The sequence below is a fragment of the Colletes latitarsis genome, chromosome 11 (assembly GCF_051014445.1).
Source record: "Colletes latitarsis isolate SP2378_abdomen chromosome 11, iyColLati1, whole genome shotgun sequence".
NCBI lineage: Eukaryota > Metazoa > Arthropoda > Insecta > Hymenoptera > Colletidae > Colletes > Colletes latitarsis.
This window is the reverse complement of record NC_135144.1, coordinates 16,521,871-16,544,056: the sequence shown is the minus strand read 5'-3', so window position 1 is coordinate 16,544,056 and position 22,186 is coordinate 16,521,871. Positions and strand designations below refer to the sequence as shown.

Sequence of the window (22,186 nt, the reverse complement as noted above, 5' to 3'; positions counted from 1 at the left end):
GAGGATTATTTTTTTTACTTCTTTTTATCTATAAAATCTCGTAGGGCAGGTATTAAGTTTTGTCTTCCGTATTTGTTTTACATTTTTGAATAATTTTATTATACTTACAGATATACGTGAAACTTAAATACTGCAGTAACGAATCAAATTGCGCGCGAATTCTGCCACGAATTTCACGATTATTCGATCGACCTAAATAAACGGATACTTAACAATTTCGCAAAATAGGATTTTTTTCAGAAATTTTCGTGATGTTTAAATAGTAAAATCAATAGGTTTGCAAGGTATTTGGAAACAAACTCGTAAAACTTTACCTAGTTTTCAAGATGGCGGCGATTCCTCAATGTTTCGTTCCGCAGGGCTCTCTATAAAGAGTATCCCAGTAATCGTGGTACAACTGGAAAGCAAGTGAATTTTCATGCAAAAAACAAATCGAAAATGCGGAGTAAAATTTTTTTGTAATACCTTCCATTATCGAGGGAAACAACTTTGAAAATCTGCAGGATGTGGCGCGCGTGACTAATCGTGTTTTACAGGCACGGCTTTGCGCGTTGGAACGTGACGATATTTCGAGTAATTTAATAAAATTATACTTGGAAAGCGTCGTGTAATCTTCAGCGTGATTCTTTAATGGTTCTAGCGTTAACAAATATTTTTTTTTTCCATTAGCCATTTTCCTAGAAATTAAAAAAAGGTCACAGAAAATTGGCCTCCTTACCTGAAGTATGCTCGTTAATGCGACATTTCGAAGGAGTTTGAACATCCCCCGCGTTGCACTTGTATGGTCGCTTTTCGAGCGGCAAAAGTTGAACGAGTACCACGGTTTAATCGCGCCTGCGAACGGAAGAAGCATTGCGTTTATCGAAAGTTCGACATGACCGCGACATCCGGTGGTAAAGCAAGGAGTTTCACTACTATCTCTATCTACGCGCGCTAATTCGAATGAAAACAAAACGACTTATTTGCACCGCTTTATACAAATTTATTATTCTCTTAAACATTAATGTTGTTACGGTTACGAAACTTGTTGTCGACGTATGCAAAAGAACCTCGAGAATAAGGTGTTGTATATCGGTTTTACAATGTTATATCTAATATTTTAACCGACACAAGTGTACTCTCCTCATTCTCTCGCACTCTCTCGTTCTCTCTTACGCCTTCAATTTCCCCCTTTCGCCTTCCATCTTCCCGGGAGCTTCCCCGTTGACCCCCTTCTTCGCGTTTCAGAGGCAGTAGTTCTCTCGCGCGTTATATGAACTGTGTCATGTCTCGTATCCGTTCTATTGCTTGCTTCCACTTTTCGTTTTCGTTTTCGTTCCCGTTCGCGTCTAACTCTCGTTTATTCTTTCCCGTGTTTCGCCGGTCTGGTTTACGTGGTCGATCCGCGAGAAAACTGCGATCCGTCGAACGGAACACGATGGGGGGGGATTAATATATATATATATGTATATATGAATACGTTCACGGAAAGGAATCCAAGAAAAACCTAAAAAAAAGCGAGACCGATGCGAATAGTTTGGACGACGCCTGGGGGGTTACCTTTGATTATAATTATTATTTCAATGTTTATTCCTTTCTTTGTTATCAATAAAAATCGTTACATAGTAGTTTGGGTTGCTGCTTGACGCCAGACGAATCGACAAGCAACCAATTATAGTAATAGTAGTAGCAGTAGTATTATAGTAATAATAAGTGGTAGCGGTATCGTGTCGTGTCGTGTGTATGGGTGTGCGACTATCGTGGTGTGTGTCTCTCGGTTTGTAACGTGTAACGAGGCTGCGCAAGTCGAACGAGAAACGTCCGCGCGGCCGCGAACGATTCTCCCCGTTTGTTGTTGCTTCTTCGAAAATATTTTCGGTTTCTTCGTTCCGTCGGGCACGGGTGTCGTTTCGGAACCGTTTTCGCGTTTACGTTTCGCGATCGCGCGATACGCTTACCGGAAACAACAAAATTCTTTCGTTAACGAACCAGGAAAATGAGAATCGGTAATGAACGGCCAATTGCGCGTGAATTTGAAAGGGTTTTCGCGGGCCGAATCGAACAGATATACGTACCAAGAGAGAGAGAGAATCGTGCCACCGTGCAGAAACACACACGTTTCGTCTTTCGACTTTCGCAATTCCGTGTAGATGTGTTGTTGTCTTTGTATGCGTGTCGCGCGCGCTCGCGTATACCATTCTGACGTACGCCTTTCGCGACCCCTCTCATCCCTCTTATCACGCCCCTCCCGTTTTTTTTTTTTTTTCATTTTCTGTTTCTCCCTCTTATCGATAAAAGTCTCAGCAATTATGACACATCGTTCGTCGTTTTTATTCTTCTTACACATAGCAATAATAAAGACAGTAAATAGCTAAAAGGACTGTATCGATTTCGGGGGGAGGGGAGGCGGCCAAAGGACTGCGGCCAATCCGTCCCGTTTCACCCGCTGCCGCACGCTCGCCTGCATCGTTTATAATCCGTCATCGTCGTCCGTAGTGTCGTTATCAACGCCGTTCCGGCCGCCTTCGCGACCATCCTCTTTTGCTCTTTGTCGTCGGCGTCCATCATCCCTCTACCCGCGCACTCTTGCACACCTTCCAGACAACCCTCTTATCTCTTCTTTTCTTCATCCCCTCTCGTTTAAATCCTTAGAATCGACTCTCTTCCTCCAACGCGGTTCGTCGACGCTTCGTTTCTTTTTTTTTTCTCGCTGCTCCTCTCTGCCTCCCCCTCGCTCTTTCGCTCGCTCTCTTTCTCTCTCTCCCTCCCGCACAAACTCGCCGGTTCACTCCCTCGAGCACACTCGTTTCCACTTTTACGCCCTTTTTTCTGTCTTTGACTTCCATTTTTTTTTTTTTTCTCGATTACTCGCTATTTCTGGCGCTCGCTGTCTTTCACCCATCCTTTCGTTCTCTACAAAAAAAGACTGTAAATCTAAACGCAATAGTTTACTATTACTTATTATCGTTATTTCTTATGTTTAATGCATGCTTCGTGTGTGTTCGTGTGTGTATGTTTGTTGTCCCATCGTATCGACGAACCGACGCTCGGTCCTCCCTTGCTCGCGTTAAAAAACAAAAAAAAAAATTGAGTCCGTCGTTTTTATCCCTGTCGTGCGAGCGATTTGTGTGCGCGTGGGCTTGCGAAACTGCCGAGCGTAATTGAAATCCTCTTCGAAATGTTGTTATCGATGATGTCGCCGATACCGTTTCGCTCGCGGGTAACACGCGCGAACGGAAAAGAAGAAGAAGAAGCGGAAACAAAGAAACGAACGTTATATCCGGTCCATCGATCCGTGGTACGCGCGCACAATTTATTCGCGTTTTGGCCGTGTATCGCGAATCTATCGACGATGCGTGTGACGCGCGTGTGTGTACGTGTGCCGGTGTGTTGCTTGTGTGCGTATTACAACTGTTCCAGAGATCGCGCGCGCGTTTGTTCCCGAATGTCGCGTCAAATCGAAGAGGAGAGAACGACGACTGGAGTATGATAGCTGTTGCTGTTGTGGTTGTTGTTGCTTCTCATCGAGTGTCGCGCGGCAAGCTTGCGGCAGTTCCGGCGCGACTCGTGCGGCATGACGCATTCCATTCGCTGTTCAGTAAAATAATCGATCGTATCGTTTAGTATTAATATTAGATATTTGTGTTGGGTCCCAGAGGTTACTGAAACAGAAAAACCGGAACACGTCCCTCGTTAGTATCGTCCGTGCGATCGATCCGATCGACTTTAAGGCAGGGTTTTCGTTTCTTGCAATGAAAAATAGAGTTTTTTTTTTTTTTAATTGCATCTTTCGTAAGCTTAACGTTTGGAAATCATAGATATTGTTTGCTAGCAATTTACGTCGAATTTAATGAGAAAAAATATATCTAGATTAAATGAGAAATCGTATTTTAGCGACGACTGTCAACATGACGGTTTTTGATGCAAATACGTAGAATAATAGTTATCACATTTTGGAGAGAACACTATATGGGTCGAGACAGTGCAAATTAAAATATTATAGAAGACAATTTTAATTGCCATTTTGGACTTATACAGGATGTTCGGCGACCCCTAGGAAAAATTTTAATGGAGGATTCTAGAGGCTAAAATAAGACGAAAATCAAGAATACCAATTTGTTGATGGAGGTTTCGTTAAAAAGTTATTAACAATTAAATTCAAAAATTTCAATTCGTTCTGGAAAAATTATTTTCGGTTGCGGGGGTCAATTACAATCATTTTTGGTGAATACACATACCTTCGAAATCCTATCCACTTTTGAGAAAAAAAATCGGGTAGGTGCCTAAATTTTTCGACGAAAAAAAAAATTTTCAAATCTTTCTAAAAAAATTATTTCCCATTGCAGGGGCCAATTACAATCATTTTTGGTGAACAGACATACCCCCGAAATCCTACCCATTTTCTAGAAAAAAATTCGAGAAGGTGTGAAATTTTCCGACGGAAAAAAAAATTTTTAAATCGTTTTGGAAAAATTATTTTTAGTTGCAGGGGTCAATTGCAAGCATTTTTGGTCAACAGACATACCCCCGAAATCCTACTCAGTTTCGAGAAAAAAATTCCTTACCGAAAATATAATTTCTGGCCAGAAATGTCTGCCCGAATTTTCATGCGAATCTTTAAAACGTCATAACTCCTGAACGGATTGGACGATTTTAATTTTCAAAAAGCCAAACGCCGCGTATTTTAGTGTAGAATATGTAACAATTATAAAAATATTGGAAAGGTTGTTCCTTGGCACCGTAATGTTAGAAAAACCCCATAAAAATGGTCCAATTTTCAAACAGCCATAACTCCTACAATAGTGAATATATTTCAATGAAACTTTTTTCTAAAGTAGAGCTCATGGGTACCTACAAAAAAGTATTAAACAACTTTTCTGTAGGACGTCAAGCGAAATTATTAAAAATCAAAAACGAATTTTTAAGGAAAATCGACAGGGGGTAGAGGCTTAAATTTTTCGACGAAAAAAAAAAATTTCAAATCGTTTTAAAAAAATTATTTTTAGTTGCAGGGGTCAATTGCAAGCATTTTTGGTGAATAGACATACCCCTGAAATCCTACCCACTTTCTAGAAAAGAATTCGAGTAAGTGCTGAAAGTTTTGGGTGAAAAAAGACTTTCGAATCGTTTTGGAAAAATTATTTTTAGTTGCAGGGGTTAATTGCAAGCATTTTTGGTCAACAGACATACCCCCAAAATCCTACTCAGTTTCGAGAAAAAAATTCCTTACCGAAAATCTAATTTCTGGATAGAAATGTCTGTTCGAATTTTCATGCAGATCTTTAAAACGTTATAACTTCTGAACGGATTGGACGATTTTAATGTTTAAAAAAGCAAACTACGCGCATTTTAGTGTAGAATATGTACAAATCGTAAAAATATTCGAAAAGTTGGTCCTTGACCCCGCAAAATGAAAAAAACCCTATAAAAATGGTCTAATTTTCAAACAGCCATAACTCCTACAATTGTGAATATATTTCAATGAAACTTTTTTCTGAAGTAGAGCTCATGGGTACCTACAGAAAAGTATTAGACAACTTTTCTGTAGGGCGTCAAATAAAATTACTAAAAATCAAAAACGAATTTTTAAGGAAAATCGACAAGGGTAGGTGCCTAAATTTTTCGACGAAAAAAAAAAATTTCAAATCGTTTTAAAAAAATTATTTTTAGTTGCAGGGGTCAATTACAATAATTTTTGGTGAATAGACATACCCCCGAAATCCTGCACATTTTCGAGAAAAAAATTCGGTACGGTTGGAACTTTAAACGTTAATAACTTTTTAACGAAGCCTCCATCAACAAATTGGTATTCTTGATTTTCGTCTTAGTTTGGCCTCTAGAATCCCCCATTAAAATTTTTCCCAAGGGTGGCCGAACACCCTGTATACAGAGAGGCAGTAATATAAATTATTATAATATCGAGAATGTTATTATAAAAAATGCACTTGCATAAACATTCGATGTTTATCAGTTATTGGAACGACTGCAAATAGCATTGAGAAAAATGTTAGCCTAATGTACTTAACAAAAGCCTGCTTTCTCCATCGCACTAAAGCTCGATATTTATTTTTTTGGAAATTCATTGGATAATTGCTTATTCTAGAGTTTGCAAAATTATCTCCCTGTAAAGAAATTAAGAAATATCGACGCTACTGGAAGGTGTCTTCCTCGCATCAGAATTAACATAAAATATAAACCGTTCGTTATGAAAATGGATTCCACTGAAAAGCCAATTTATATTCATTTCGAAATATAAGATATTGCACTTTAAACGACCGAAGAACACAGATAATCCCTAATCGGCTGGCTTCTAGTGATCGCCGATAAGCAAATTTATCAGATATATAGAATTTTTATCAGATATAAAGAATGTAAACATTGCCTAAAAACAATATGTTTTTGATGACCACAAATGGACTTACACAACTTCCATAATTACAGAATTTCGAAAGTACTCCCACTAATGGTTCCTTTAGGCCAGAGAAACAGGTGCACAATTTCCTACGTTCTTTAAATAGAAATTGAATTCCTTTAAACCGGTGTTTCTCAATTTTTTTTGGATCGTGCCCCTGCTCAATGCCTCTTCCCCTTAGTATAATAGTCAATCAAATTCTGAAAAATTATAATATAAATATGTACTTTAAATAGGAAAAAGCGTCAAAGTATAATTAAATTTTTCATTTGTATAACGAAAAGAGCCTGTTTTTTGTACACCACTGGCTTAAGAGCGTAACGTTACTGTTGTAAGAACATAGAAGAACATTCGTGTCCATGGAATTACACCATGTCCATAATGAATGCCTTTCTCATTCCGTTTAACAACTGTATTTCAGTCGGCACGGCCGTAAAAAAAACTTTACCTCGTTGGCACACACTTTTTGATAGACAAAATTAACTTAATCATAATATGCTTTCCCCAGATTGAGGTACGGGAACTTACAAAATTTTATATCATCTAATAAACAAAATACTTTTACGATATTTTATTTTTCTTAAGAGTAATTAAAATCTTCGGGGTTATAAAATCGGAAAAAGTTGTTCAAAATGGCGTCCTTGGGAACGTAAATGTGAAATCGAAGCCATCGGAGCGCTCTCGCGATTAAATAATTACCAAAGTTTGTTTTTTGAAGTTTAAGATAGTCAGCCTTGTCACGAATAAACAAAATACAAAAACTTCAACGATATTTTATTTTTATTACGAATAATTAAAATCTTCGGGGTTATAAAATCGGAAAAAGTTGTTCAAAATGGCGTCCTTGGGAACGTAAATATGAAATCGAAGCCATCGGAGCGCTCTCGCGATTAAATAATTACCAAAGTTTGTTTTTTGAAGTTTAAGATAGCCAGCCTTGTCACGAATAAACAAAATACAAAAACTTCTACGATATTTTATTTTTCTTAAGGGTAATTAAAATCTTTGGGGTTATAAAATCGGAAAAAGTTGTTCAAAATGGCGTCCTTGGGAACGTAAATGAGAAATCGAAGCCATCGGAGCGTTCTCGCGATTAAATAATTATCAAAGTTTGTTTTTTAAAGTTTAAGAATGCCTGACCTTGTCACGAATAAACAAAATACAAAAACTTCAACGATATTTCATTTTTCTTAAGAGTAATTAAAATCTTCGGGGTTATAAAATCGGAAAAAGATGTTCAAAATGGCGTCCTTGGGAACGTAAATGTGAAATCGAAGCCATCGGAGATTAAAGTTTAAGAATGCCTGGCCTACGGAGACGACCTGCTTCGAAAAGCAGAAAACGGTATCGGTGGTTCAGCAGTGGCAAAACAGAGGACGAACGATCGTTTGCACGTTTGTATTCTTGTCACGAAGGCTACCGAAGATAAACATTTGTTCCCGATTCGCGATTTGCGGCGTGCGAGCGTATCGCCTAGCGATTAGTCATCGCGGCTAACCGATGTATCGGGCCAATGCGGTCGACTGGAATTATGCGTCGAGTGATTCACTTGTACGCGACGATTCGTAGGCGCGAGACGACGTCTTTATGATTCGATTGCTCGATGCTCGACTTTGAGACTCGCGCGAGGAACGACCGCCGACCGCGGGTGACGAACCGTGCAATAAACGCAGCGGAGGATCGTGAAATGAAACACGAGGATAGTAATTTTGCGGTAACCGAGCCGAAGCCCAGAGACGAAACCAAAGTTTATTGCTCAACACTCTGTTGCGTTCTAGAGTCTTTCGAAAGAGAAATTTTTCTTAATTATTTTATTAATCTCGTCAAACGTGAACGATTTATGAAAAGAACAGGGAATAACAAATTTTTGGTTGGTATTCGAATCGAGTAAATGAATTTCTTGTTTAATTGCAGTGCTCCTCAACCTACGGGTCAGATCTAAATTTGCATTTCGATTATTTAAATGAAATGTTTGCGCTTTCGCGTTAACCTTTGAACTGCTGAATCATTGGTAAGCCGTATGAAAATTTTTATTCGACATGTTGTAAACATTGACATGATCCCATGATCGCAATGAAAACTGATAGATTCTTTCATTTTTTATTGCTTCGTTTCTTTTTTCGTGTCGTAAGAAACGTTTGCGATTATGCAGTACAATGAAGCAACCAATCGACGACGATCAACCTTTGCCCAGTGACGTGCGAGTCTTATCGGGCCCAGAGGGCGCACTGCTGATTCTAAAATTAATATACCTGGTCGAAAAATACCTGGCCGCGATACTTAACACTTTGACGGCCGCTGTCACGTGTGCGTGATCTACTGTATCGGTCACCACATCTCATCGTACATTCAACTTACTACGTTTGTTGAGGTTAGATTTATAATTCCTTATAATAATATTCCTGGCACTTTCGTGTATCTCACTTTGGTCTGCAATATTAGTGGTGACGGACAACGGTCTTCACGTGAAACATGCAGCCATTAAAGTGTTAAGGAAAGGTGCAAATAAAATTATTGTATTTGTATATTAAAAATATTCGAATATTATTTTATAAAAAAAAAAAGTGTGCGAGTATCCAGTTGAGTGGATATCCAATTTTCAAATATTCCATCTTCTCCGCTACTGGCGATCAATTACATTTGTAATAGTATTAATCGATTGAGTATATTAACTAATAAGTGCAACAACACTATCGATCTTTCTTAGAACTCCACGTCTAAATCAAAAGTTACTATTATTATATTTCATTTGCTTTGTACATACTTTTCTTTATATTATGCATTCTGTACTAAAGGATTCTCTGGTTGATAGTAATAGTAATAAATAATCGCCAGGTTTCTTTGACCAAGTTTATTAAAAAAAACACAGTTTTCTTCTAAGACGAGTATAGTAAAGTTACTATGGGTCAGATCAGGCCCACATATCGTCATCTGTGGCAAAATATGAAAGAATAATTATTATTAGCGAATGGAAAATTCAATTTAGTCAACCTTTCGTTTTGAATCATTTTTTACCCTAAAAAAGGGGGGCTGAAAACGTTAGTTTTTTAACTATACATATTTTGGATAAGACAATCAACAAAATGGACAAATAACTTTTAATATGAGTCACTTTCCTATGTGTCATTGTATATATCAACGCGTTCGTTACCATGTGTCATTTATGTATCTATGACGCGTTGATTTTTGTGAGAAACAAACGTCACGTTAATTTTTTTATTTTATGTTCGTTCAAACAAGTAAGCTATGAACCATGAAAGTAAAACTAACATCAGTGTAATGATATAATTATACAGAGTGTTCGGTCACCCTCGGGAATAATTTTAATAGAGGATTCTAGAGGCCAAAATAAGACGAAAATCAAGAATACCAATTTGTTGATGGAGGCTTCGTTAAAAAGTTATTAACAATTAAATTCAAAAATTTCAAATCGTTCTGGAAAAATTATTTTCGGTTACAGGGGTCAATTCCAATTATTTCTGGTCATTAGACATACCTTCGAAATCCTATCCACTTTTGAGAAAAAAAATCGGGTAGGTGCCTAAATTTTTCGACGAAAAAAAAAATTTTAAAATCTTTCTAAAAAAATTATTTTCCATTGCAGGGGCCAATTACAATCATTTTTGGTGAATAGACATACCCCCGAAATCCTACTCACTTTCCAGAAAAAAATTCGAGTAAGTGCTGAAAGTTTTGGGTGAAAAAAAAGACTTTCGAATCGTTTTGGAAAAATTATTTTTAGTTGCAGGGATCAATTGCAAGCATTTTTGGTCAACAGACATACCCCCAAAATCCTACTCAGTTTCGAGAAAAAAATTCCTTACCGAAAATCTAATTTCTGGTCAGAAATGTCTGCCCGAATTTTCATGCGAATCTTTAAAACGTCATAACTTCTGAACGGATTGGACGATTTTAATTTTCAAAAAAGGAAATTACGCGTATTTTGGTGGAGAATATGTACAAATCGCAAAAATATTCGAAAAGTTGGTCCTTGACCCCGCAAAATGAGAAAAACCCCATAAAAATGGTCCAATTTTCAAACAGCCATAACTCCTACAATAGTGAATATATTTCAATGAAACTTTTTTCTGAAGTAGAGCTCATGGGTACCTACAAAAAAGTATTAAATAACTTTTCTGTAGGACGTCAAGCGAAATTATTAAAAATCAAAAACGAATTTTTAAGGAAAATCGACAAGGGTAGGTGCCTAAATTTTTCGACGAAAAAAAAAAAATTTCAAATCGTTTTAAAAAAATTATTTTCGGTTGCGGGGGTCAATTACAATAATTTTTGGTGAATAAACATACCCCCGATATCCTGCGCATTTTCGAGAAAAAAATTCAGTACGGTCGGAACTTTAAACGTTAATAACTTTTTAACGAAGCCTCCATCAACAAATTGGTATTCTTGATTTTCGTCTTAGTTTGGCCTCTAGAATCCCTCATTAAAATTTATCCCAGGGGTAAAATAAATTAAAATATATATTTTAAAGAGGGTTTAACGTTAAAATAATCGTAAAAAAAAAAATCGAAACAGAAACGTTTATAGAGCGTTTCTTATTTCTCCAATTCCTCTGCAATCTTTTCATCATTATGAATTTTACTGAATTTTACAAAGTCTCATTATGAAATTTTAACACTGGACAAAGTAATTTTTCAAAACCATCCTCTTCTGGTATAGTGTTCATGCTCCAAAATGTCCACCCCTAAATATTGTATCATAATGCTTCAAAAGAGACCTACTTATACAGGGTGTCCCCTCTAGGACGTTGCAAACTATTTTTTGAGAAAGTATTGGCCGTAAAAAGTGACTTTTTACACCGAAATCTGTTCGCAAATGTCACCGTTTGGGCCCCTACAATTTTTTCAATGGAATACCATACAAACTTTTCTAATTCTGAACAGCTCCCATCGTTTCTAATATTTAACTAAAATATTTTTTCTTATATTCCATAGCAAAAGAAACTTGCAAGATAATTCCTTCGTCCACTTGCAACCTATAACGGGCTGGTGCGTCATAGCTTCACTGGCCACTTTCACCGATGACGTTACTGGTGCGTCATAACTTTCCTGACCACTTTCACCGATAATGCACTGGTGCATCATGGCCTCACTGGTAATTTTCACCGATGACGTACCGGTACGTCAAAACCGTACCTTAGCGTAGAAAAGCTATTCACGTTCTAGAAACTGAAAATTTATCGTTCGTATCGTACGCGAGCAGCGAAACTATTGCCTTTTCAATTTATGTGTTTGATCTACTATTCGCGAGAAAAACAACCGAGGATTAATAGCGTGAACTGAACATTCATAAGTTTACAGGAAACGGTGGGATATCGAAATCATTCAACGTTGAAAAAAATTACTAGATTGCATGCCGCGTTACAGTATAGCGGTTCGAGTCTCGACCGAGTTTTTTTCACTCGACCCGTTGTGTCTGCCCATTTGCTGTTTCGGCCCAGCAAACACGCAACCACTATGGTTGCGAATAAAACCACCGTACTTTGCAAGTAGTTTTTTTTTTCGTAGAAAACGTTTTACCAGCAGAGACGAGCGAAACTCGAAATTACGAAAAACATACAGACAAGCTTTACTCCGTTATTCGTTCGATAAAAATTAATATTCTTCGCTAATCTTTTCCATTAATTGATTCCTAGATTTTTTGTACTCCGAATCACACGAAGGTCGTGCTATCACGGATTATTAAATTGGTCTTGACATCGACCGTTATGCCATAATGATAAAAATACGTAGTATCATTTACGGGAATATAGATAATTTCTAAGTTTCGAAAAGTTCGGAATTTTTTCTATTTCAATTGAAATAAGTGGTAGTGCTGAAACAAAGGAACAGCAAAATCTATCTACTATCGATTATGGTAACCGAAATTATGTGATAACTGTTACGAGTGAAGATATCGTATATCAGTTTCAATTTTAACTTCTTACTACATCGACTTTCTATTGATTCCGTATCGTTTCGATATCAAAGCTAATCTTGTGTTGACAAATTACAACTATCGTACTTGAAAATCTAAATCACTACCATCGTTAACTTTTACTGTATTGCGAAAGATCACTTATCACAATATGGAATGTTCATAAATACAAAGAATGGATTTTATGTGGAAACAGTTACATTTAGAATCTAAATTGATTAACTTTTTTTTTTACTCTCTCTGACTACTAAAAACCCTTAAAATTTTTAACATCCTATACAGGGTGTTCGGCCACCCCTGGGAGAAATTTTAATGGGGGATTCTAGAGGCCAAAATAAGACGAAAATCAAAAATACCAATTTGTTGATGGACGCCTCGTTAAAAAGATATTAACAATTAAATTCAAAAATTTCAAATCGTTCTGGAAAAATTATTTTCGGTTGCAGGGGGCAATTACAATCATTTTTGGTCATTATACATACCCCCAAAATTCTATCCATTTTCTGGAAAAAAATTCGAGAAGGTGTGAAATTTTTCGACGAAATTAAAATATTTCAAATCGTTCTGAAAAAAATATTGTTATCTGTGGGGGTCAATTGCAATCATTTTTGGTCATTATACATACCCTCGAATTCCTACGCACTTTCGAGAAAAAAATTCCTTATCGAAAATCTAGGTGCCTAAATTTTTCGACGAAAACGAAAAATTTCATATCGTTCTGGAAAAATTATTTTCTGTTGCAGGGGGCAATTACAATCATTTTTGGTCATTATAGATACCCCCGAAATTCTACCCATTTTCTGGAAAAAAATTCGAGAAGGTGTGAAATTCTTCGACGAAATTAAAATATTTCAAATCGTTCTGAAAAAATTATTTTTAGTTGCAGGGGTCAATTGCAAGCATTTTTGGTGAATAGACATACCCCCGAAATCCTACCCATTTTCTGGAAAAAAATTCGAGAAGGTGTAAAATTCTTCGACGAAATTAAAATATTTCAAATCGTTCTGAAAAAAATATTGTTAGCTGTGGGGGTCAATTACAATCATTTTTGGTCATTATAGATACCCCCGAAATTCTACCCATTTTCTGGAAAAAAATTCGAGAAGGTGTGAAATTTTTCGACGAAATTAAAATATTTCAAATCGTTCTGAAAAAAATATTGTTACCTGTGGGGGTCAATTACAATAATTTTTGGTGAATAGACATACCCCCAAAATCCTACCCATTTTCTGGATAAAAATTCGAGAAGGTGTGAAATTTTTCGACGAAATTAAAATATTTCAAATCGTTCTGAAAAAAATATTGTTAGCTGTGGGGGTCAATTACAATCATTTTTGGTGATTATAGATACCCCCGAAATTCTACCCATTTTCTGGAAAAAAATTCGAGAAGGTGTGAAATTTTTCGACGAAATTAAAATATTTCAAATCGTTCTGAAAAAAATATTGTTACCTGTGGGGGTCAATTGCAATCATTTTTGGTGAATAGACATACCCCCAAAATCCTACCCATTTTCTGGAAAAAAATTCGAGAAGGTGTGAAATTTTTCGACGAAATTAAAATATTTCAAATCGTTCTGAAAAAAATATTGTTAGCTGTGGGGGTCAATTGCAATCATTTTTGGTGAATAGACATACCCCCAAAATCCTACCCATTTTCTGGATAAAAATTCGAGAACGTGTGAAATTTTTCGACGAAATTAAAATATTTCAAATCGTTCTGAAAAAAATATTGTTACCTATGGGGGTCAATTACAATACTTTTTGGTGAATAGACATACCCCCAAAATCCTACCCATTTTCTGAATAAAAATTCGAGAAGGTGTGAAATTTTTCGACGAAATTAAAATATTTCAAATCGTTCTGAAAAAAATATTGTTAGCTGTGGGGGTCAATTGCAATCATTTTTGGTGATTATAGATACCCCCGAAATTCTACCCATTTTCTGGATAAAAATTCGAGAAGGTGTGAAATTTTTCAACGAAATTAAAATATTTCAAATCGTTCTGAAAAAAATATTGTTACCTATGGGGGTCAATTACAATCATTTTTGGCGAATAGACATATCCCCAAAATTCTACCCATTTTCTGGATAAAAATTCGAGAAGGTGTGAAACTTTTCGACGAAATTAAAATATTTCAAATCATTCTGAAAAAAATATTGTTAGCTGTGGGGGTCAATTATAATCACTTTTGGTGAATAGACATACCCCCAAAATCCTACCCATTTTCTGGATAAAAATTCGAGAAGGTGTGAAATTTTTCGACGAAATTAAAATATTTCAAATCGTTCTGAAAAAAATATTGTTACCTATGGGGGTCAATTACAATACTTTTTGGTGAATAGACATACCCCCGAAATCTTGCGCATTTTCGAGAAAAAAATTCAGAACAGTCGGAACTTTAAACGTTAATAACTGTTTAAGGAAGCCTCCATCAACAAATCGGTATTCTTGATTTTCGTCTTATTTTGGCCTCTAGAATCCCGCATTAAAATTTTTCCCAGGGTTGGCCGAACACCCTGTATTGTATTTCCCAGTAATCGCCAATGAAAGATCGTTGTTAATTCAATTCGAGTTCGGAAACTTTCGGGAGAGATCGTTTATGTATATTTAGCGGTATACCAACCTAATAGCCGCAGGACACGAGGTAGTCGCCGAGTTTTTCAACGACCGACGCGGCTTGCTGTGGCTGTATGGGGTCTTCGTAGAGGGAGACGACTACGGCTTGCGTCGTCTTCATGCAGTGGACGCCGACCTTGCCGAGTTTTGCCCTTATTACTCGATCCGTGCCCGACAGGTAAATGTACCTGTTGCCGGCCAAGGTGACGCCCGACGACGTCAGAATATCCTGTTCCTCGAATCCCTGGACCAATTTCGCCAGCTCCTCTTTACTTACCTGCGCACATAAACGACACGTGACACGCGTTCGCTTTCGCGTAAAGACAACGAACGGAAAGGGAAAATAATCAGCAGACCGTGAACCGGCAAACATCGCGCAAGGTAAGCGCACTTAATTTCCACACTAACCCAGTCATCGACACTTTCGATGCATTTCATTAATACGATTATAAACAGTCCGATAAAACTATAGTACGTTTCTCTTTATTTTTAATTATCGTTCCGAGTGTATCGAAGCTTCACAAATCTGCACCGAAGACGGAAGGCGGGGCAGTCGTCACTCACTAGTTTCGCGCACAAATATCTCTGAAATACTCGGAGCAAACACTGGGGCCCGGTAATTCGTAGAAGTTTTAAAAGTTCTAGCGTGGGAAATTACACTTTTGCGATATCGGGAGAAAGTTTCAATCCGTTGACCCTGGGTCGTTGCGTTGGTCCACCGTGTTCGAACGTTTTTTTTTTTAATAAATAACAATGGTAACATCAATACCAAGCGAATTTGTAAAATTAACTATATTCGTAAACGAAGAATTTACGAATGCGACAACGGAGAAATTATATCTCGCGCTGGAATATAAAATAATAGAATTCAGATCTGGATCGAAATACTCCGGGGCACTGTGCCGGGGAGTCATTTTTGACTCGTCGCGTTCCTCGAGATACGGACTCTGTAAGTTTCGCTATTGCAACGGGGATCATTGCGTGCGTATGTACTATTCAGTGATGACTTGTTGGCTAGGCGCGCTGATTGGCCGTAGCGTAATAGCGACGCCTGCTCTCACGCGCATTGTCGTTATTGGCTGAGCCGCTCGCAGCTGCAATTCCATCGAGTGACGAAGGACGTGAACGAAACGTATAGGGACAAAGTAGGATAAGACAAGACTGAGAGGCACTGGCGTAACCGTACGCTCAAAATACTAGTCGTGAATAAGAGAAAAATGTATCTCTCGTGGTTATGGAGACCTTACTACTATGCAGACCCTACTCTCTTTGCCCTTGCACCGTTTAGTTTGTAGGTGCCTAGCCAACAAATCATCACTGGATAGTACATCTGTCTTGTGTTTAAGACCAAAGTCTTTTCACGGAGCCCTTTGTTTTTCACTTGTTATCTACCTTGATTAATTTGACAAACAAAAAAACAGAAAACAGTGTCCCCTGTTACTTATTTATAAGTGTTTCCAAATGGCCCCACTCCTCTAAAACGTTCGAAGGAAAACGTATGCGAAACATACTATTCGGAATAATCGAGTCTCGAGCGAGCGTCAATGTCGATACATACATATACGTGAGCTCGAGGTTCGAGCAAGAGGAAATATATTTGTATTAGTGAAATATCGACGTGAGTCAGAAATGACTCCGGCACAGACTGCGAAATCCCGGTATTAGGAGGATTAAAAAAGTTATATAGGCATAAATGAAACCGGTGGTTCTGAAATAATAAGTAGGTTTCTTCTTTAAAATTGAAAAGAGGCGGCAACAAAACACGTGGCTCTTTGAGTGGACCAATAAACACTTATGTATGCAATGTTTTATCGAAATTGGCGTTTGACAATTAACTGTGCTCTTTTGTAAGAAACTGGCGACACGTGCATCGTGTAAACCGTGAATGTAATCGTACGTTAACGATCCGTTTTTTATTCACGCATTTCCGCGTTCGAAACGTTTAATTCCATCGCGTTACGCTTTTTGCGTTTATCTGTCTTCCGTATGTTCTATCTGAAATTTTTTTTTTAAACGTTTCCGATATGATAATATAAATGAAATCTAGGTGCTCGTTATAGTAAAAATACTCCTTACGATATTTGCACCAAGGCTTATTAACTCTTTAGTTGCGATATGAAATTATGCAATAATTGATATTATTATTGCGAGGTACGAGGAATGATTTTTAACATAATACCTAATCTGCTTTGCATAACAGATCTCCCCTTCGATATAATTGGTACATACACAGGCATTGAAAGAGTAAATGCAACAGTAGTAATTAAATTATAAAAGAAGTATAACTGCAGTCAACTAACATAGTATATTACAATAACAGAACGTAAAGTGGTTTTAAAATTGTATAGAAATAGTGAAATAAAAGTTTAAAAGATAAATGAAACCGTTCTAAGCCGAAAGACAAGGATTGTATACAGGGTGTTCGGACACCCCTGGGAAAAATTTTAATGGGGGATTCTAGAGGCCAAAATATGTCGAAAATCAAGAATACTAATTTGTTGAATTTTTTCCTGGAAAATGCGCAAGATTTCGGGGGTATGTCTATTCACCAAAAATGATTGTAATTGACCCCCGCAACCGAAAATAATTTTTCCAAAACGATTTGAAATTTTTTTTTTCCGTCGAAAAATTTCACACCTTCCCGAATTTTTTTCTAGAAAGTGGATAGGATTTCGGAGGTATGTGTAATGACCAAAAATAATTGTAATTGACCCCCGCGACCAAAAATAATTTTTCCAAAATGATTTGAAATTTTTTTTTCCGTCGAAAAATTTCACACCTTCCCGAATTTTTTTTCTAGAAAGTGGATAGGATTTCGGAGGTATGTATAATGACCAAAAATAATTGTAATTGACCTCCGCGACCGAAAATAATTTTTCCAGAACGATTTGAAATTTTGGAATTTAATTGTTAATAACTTTTCAACGAAGCCTCCATCAACAAATTGGTATTCTTGATTTTCGTCTTGTTTTGGCCTCTAGAATCCTCCATTAAAGTTTTTCCCAGGGGTGACCGAACACCCAGTATAGTATAATAATTTACAAGGAAAATGGGTGAAATTCTCGATTATTTGCCCCCTACACACTATGTATTTGAAATAGCAGGTGAACGAGTTCAGTTCACCCTTTATAACTTACTTAAAAATCATTGAAACTAGGGAGGGAACAGGTAATCGAGAACTTCGCCAAACAAGCGAGTATTACGCTTGAGCAGTGTGTTTGTTCGTTCGTATAAATTTGAATATTACAGTTAAGGGATTAAAGAAGAGTTCCAATATCTCCAGATTTAATGTATGAAGTAAGAAAAAAGATAAATTTTTAATAGAACTGTTGCACGTGAGAAAAAGGCTAACGAAACTAAGCATGTTTTGCTACTTATTATAGAACTCGTGGGGACAAATAAGAAGAGGTGTAGTTACGCAAAAGCCCCTAGTAGCGCAATCTGTCGCACGTATTTGACACGCTCATTTATCAAATGGCGTACACAAGTGCATCTATTTCGCGCAACATTTTTGTATCGACAGCACCTTTATGAACGTCGACCCTTAAAATATCGGTACGATAGGTCCGCCATAGAAAATCACGATCTTGCCGACTGCGAGAACCGTACAGGTCCTCGCAGAGACAACTCCAGCGTGACCTCCTTTCTACGGAGTGTAACGGTCAGACGGAGAACGAAGAGAAAAAGATCAAGAATCTCTGCTCTCAAGACGGTGATCACTACCGACTCAAGACCAGTTTGATTAAAATTTTCCAACGATATGCAACGAGCCTTTCTTTCGTAGTTCTTTCTATTGAGAAGAAACATCTACGTATGTAGTTTGTAAATAACGAACGACGGTGTGTACGCGTGCGTGCAAAATATCCCTAGAACCTCGCGCGTAAAAGTATTACCGATAAGGAAGAACGACGACAGGAGTCGCGCGTGTTGAGCGCTTATAAACCGATAATATTTTTCATAGTTCAAGATCGCGTTCAATTATCTTATTAACAAATTGAAATACCTACGTTCAGATTACCCGACACTCTGCAATGTGCTAGAAAGGATACGTTGGACGACGATGATAACGGTACGTTGTCAGCCTCGTGTATCGATCGAGTATTCGGAATATGTAACTTGACAACAAATCTTTACGTAGACGAAAGCGCAAAGAACGCCATTAACGGCTAACGCAACCAAGGTCACATAGAAATCATGACTCACTAATTTCAAGTACGAACTTGCAAATTGACGAGACTTTTCATTAACAGTAAGCTGAAACGTTTTACGAGGGACGTACAACCCTGAGTGATTGAATATGCCATGAATTAAGCCACAATGCAGCTGATCGTATATCCATGAACTGGTTGTGTGATAAAACGATAAAATAAACATCGTGCCAAATTTAGATCGACATATTTCCGAAAAAAACATTTAAATAATTCTCGATACAGAATACGTTATCGCGCCGAAAATGACGTAAAAAACCAACGTAGATAGCCCCTGACAATCAAAACTCTTTTTGGAAAGTTCGAACGTCGCGATTATAAAGGCGTAACTTTCAAAGAACTCGACACGACCATTCAATGTAACTTCGTTGGGGGGAATATAATTTTATGCAGAGATACTGCTTTTTGGGATTGCGAAACGCTACGAGGCATTGAAGATTAACTACTGAAATATAAACAAGGCGGTATCGAACAATGAATATTAAAGCACGAAACAAAGTGGAAAAAAAAGTTTATTAGCTCGTCCGGGCATCGAGACACCCTCTTTATGATTCAAGTCACGGCACTGTGGGAGGTTGCCGGCCGGCCGGCATCGCCATTTTGGCATTCGTAACCGGAAAGTGTGCGCGCGAGGCCATGCTCTGCAGCTGGCGACCTTTATCTCTCTGCGTTTCACCGTCCGCATAAAAGCTTTCGTCGAATCCAAGAAAGAACGGCGCTCCGCCTCGTGACCGAACGCGTTTCTCTTGCATCGTTCTTTCTCAAAAACATCGTATTCGCTAGGAATGCGTTTCGCAGCTATTTTTAGATTTTGGAACGGATTTACATCACCGTACACGGTTGACAAATTATATCGTACGTTGCGATATCGCATTTCCCAAGAGAGAAACCACAGAAAATACGCGTTTCGAAAAAAAAAATACTGGACGTACGATCGGGCTTATATATACATATCTTTTTATCGAGGAAACCTAGCACGATCGACCAAAGAAAAATTCGCTTTCGTATTCTGCACCCGCCCACTCATTCGATTTTCCCAATAGTTCCTACACTCGTTTCGCTAACACGCCGAGTCGAGGCTCAGAATTTACCGACAGGATTCGCAAGAGCTTTTTAAATGCAACGCGGATGGCGCACCGGTCGAGCTCAACCTTTCTGGAACTGACGGTTTTGCAATTTTAAACGATCTTGCCATTGACCGTTTGGCAAAAGCAGAGGAACAAAATGAATTTCATCCGCTACTCAAATACACTAAATTGTCCAAATGCCTGTATTCGGGCATCTCCATCGATATCCGAATTGTAGGCATGCAGTACGATTTATCTCACTATTATCATCTACGTTTCGTCACACATGCAAAAAATTTAACCTATACGCTCCGAAACTGTACACGTCGTACGTAGGCGGGTTTACGCGTCTCTCTCGATAGCGGAGAACCGCTTCCGAAGAAATGAGTCATCCTTCGTCACGATGAAATTTGTAATTTTCATCAAACTGTTATCGAATATCGAGTATCTGGTATCTAATATCTAGTATTTAGTATCTAGTATCTAGCACCACGGTCCGAACGTGATCATAAATTTTGCGAACCCACCCGGTTTTGCCGAAAAGAATAGGAGCCACCATTTCCATGAGCAACAGCGACAACGTGCCCGGCAGGCAGCCATGTTAAACTTAGTCGAAAACGGTTCAAGTTCGACCAGGCAAAATTTTCTGCGATGAATATCGCCACACCCAATCTCGCGCAGGACTGATCGAGCGAAATCGATTTCTCGAAAAATCTTGAAAGAATGAAATCAATTTGCTTATCAAGCGATGATCTTTTCAACCGGCTAAGCAATTTATGCGATGGATCTGCGATGGCCGGTTCCGCAGACACATTTGGGCGGTGGACAAAATTCCTTGAGACTTTTCGACAAAGGGAAGGTCGCGACCGATTGGTCGATGATGAATCGAAAATATATTCAGCCGGCTTAGCCTTTCGTATGCTTTCCGGTCTAATCGGCGGCGTAGGTAGCACGAGGTACGATTATGCCGGGTCAACACGCGGAACTTTCCGAAGGATTTTAATGATTTCGACGGATACGAGGATTTATCTATGCTCGAGGAAAGTAAGACGCGCGAATGGCTACGTGGCACCATATTTTTGACGATGAGATCGGTACTCGTCGTTGCTCATAAAACTCATTTCAATTTCGACTATCGAGGAATGTATCGGAAGATGCCGTTTCGATCCGATGAACTCGGTCGATCGTTCAACGAACAAAATTTTTATTTGTACATGTACATGTATATATATGCATGAATGCATGCATGCATGTATGTATGTACGTATGTATTAGATATATAGTCGCGGCAAAGAAACGAAGAAAGACGTTCGATGGTGTCGACCGACCGCAACGATCAACAAAGAAAGAAGGCGGAGAGAAGACGAGAAACGCGAAAGGCTATGATGCGATTAGATTTTTTTGACGTGCGACCAGCGCTTACTTTCCCTCTTGTCGGTCGGCTAACAATAATAATGGTAATGATAATGGTAGTAGTAATAATAAGCCTCCGAAGCGTCAGTCGATCGAGATACAACGATTACTCACTTCGAAGCCTTCAGACTTCGCCCAAACGTTGCCATCGTGTCCCGCGATCGCAGCTTTGGTAACACACCTAGACGCGAGCAGCTGCTTGTCAACGTAATCCTGCCAGCTCATTTTTTAACACAAGCGGCTCGACCGAACTGTTCACTACAGCACTAGAGACACAACCCGTCACCGACTGATTCCTCTCACGACTACCTATATGCGCTGAACGCCGGTCACACTTCTCTTTTACCCCTCCTTATCCCTTCGCGGTTATTCGCAGCCCCTCTTGGCCCCTCTTAGGTCCCCTCACTCCCCAAAGCCCCCTCTGTCAGGGGATCGCGTTCACCCCACTCCCCATAGCCGGACGGTAATTGACTACCGATCAGTTCTACCAACCCTTGAACGCAATATTCGAGATATCGAGTATGTCGGTTATTATCTATCGAGAAACAGT

The 22,186-nt window shown here is 38.4% G+C and overlaps 2 protein-coding genes across 2 annotated transcripts in view; one reads left to right on the top strand and one right to left on the bottom strand.

Annotated features, from left to right (window-relative positions):
- LOC143347605 (uncharacterized) overlaps positions 1–11,892 on the top strand; it is a 124,381-nt gene extending 112,489 nt beyond the window's left edge. Inside the window, exon 14 of the transcript XR_013080641.1 lies at positions 11,347–11,892. The gene's annotated coding sequence lies outside the window, so the exon portion shown is untranslated. The remainder of the gene's footprint in view (positions 1–11,346) is intronic.
- Chic (profilin chickadee) lies at positions 959–21,974 on the bottom strand. Its single transcript, XM_076776943.1, has 3 exons — positions 21,751–21,974; positions 14,956–15,225; positions 959–3,641 (listed from the first exon to the last, which is right to left on the bottom strand). The coding sequence occupies exons 1-2, from the start codon at positions 21,859–21,861 to the stop codon at positions 14,956–14,958; spliced, it is 381 nt and encodes a 126-aa protein (XP_076633058.1). The 5' UTR covers positions 21,862–21,974; the 3' UTR covers positions 959–3,641.
- Positions 21,975–22,186: the final 212 nt, after the last annotated feature.

What these genes read in the sequence shown, in the direction of transcription:
- Chic (XM_076776943.1), bottom strand. Translation starts at nt 21,861, where the DNA reads ATGAGCTGGCAGGATTACGTTGACAAGCAGCTGCTCGCGTCTAGGTGT. An exon ending in CGAAGTCTGAAGGCTTCGAA is followed by an intron (nt 15,226 to 21,750) that starts GTGAGTAATCGT and finishes TTATGTGCGCAG; the next exon opens with GTAAGTAAAGAGGAGCTGGC.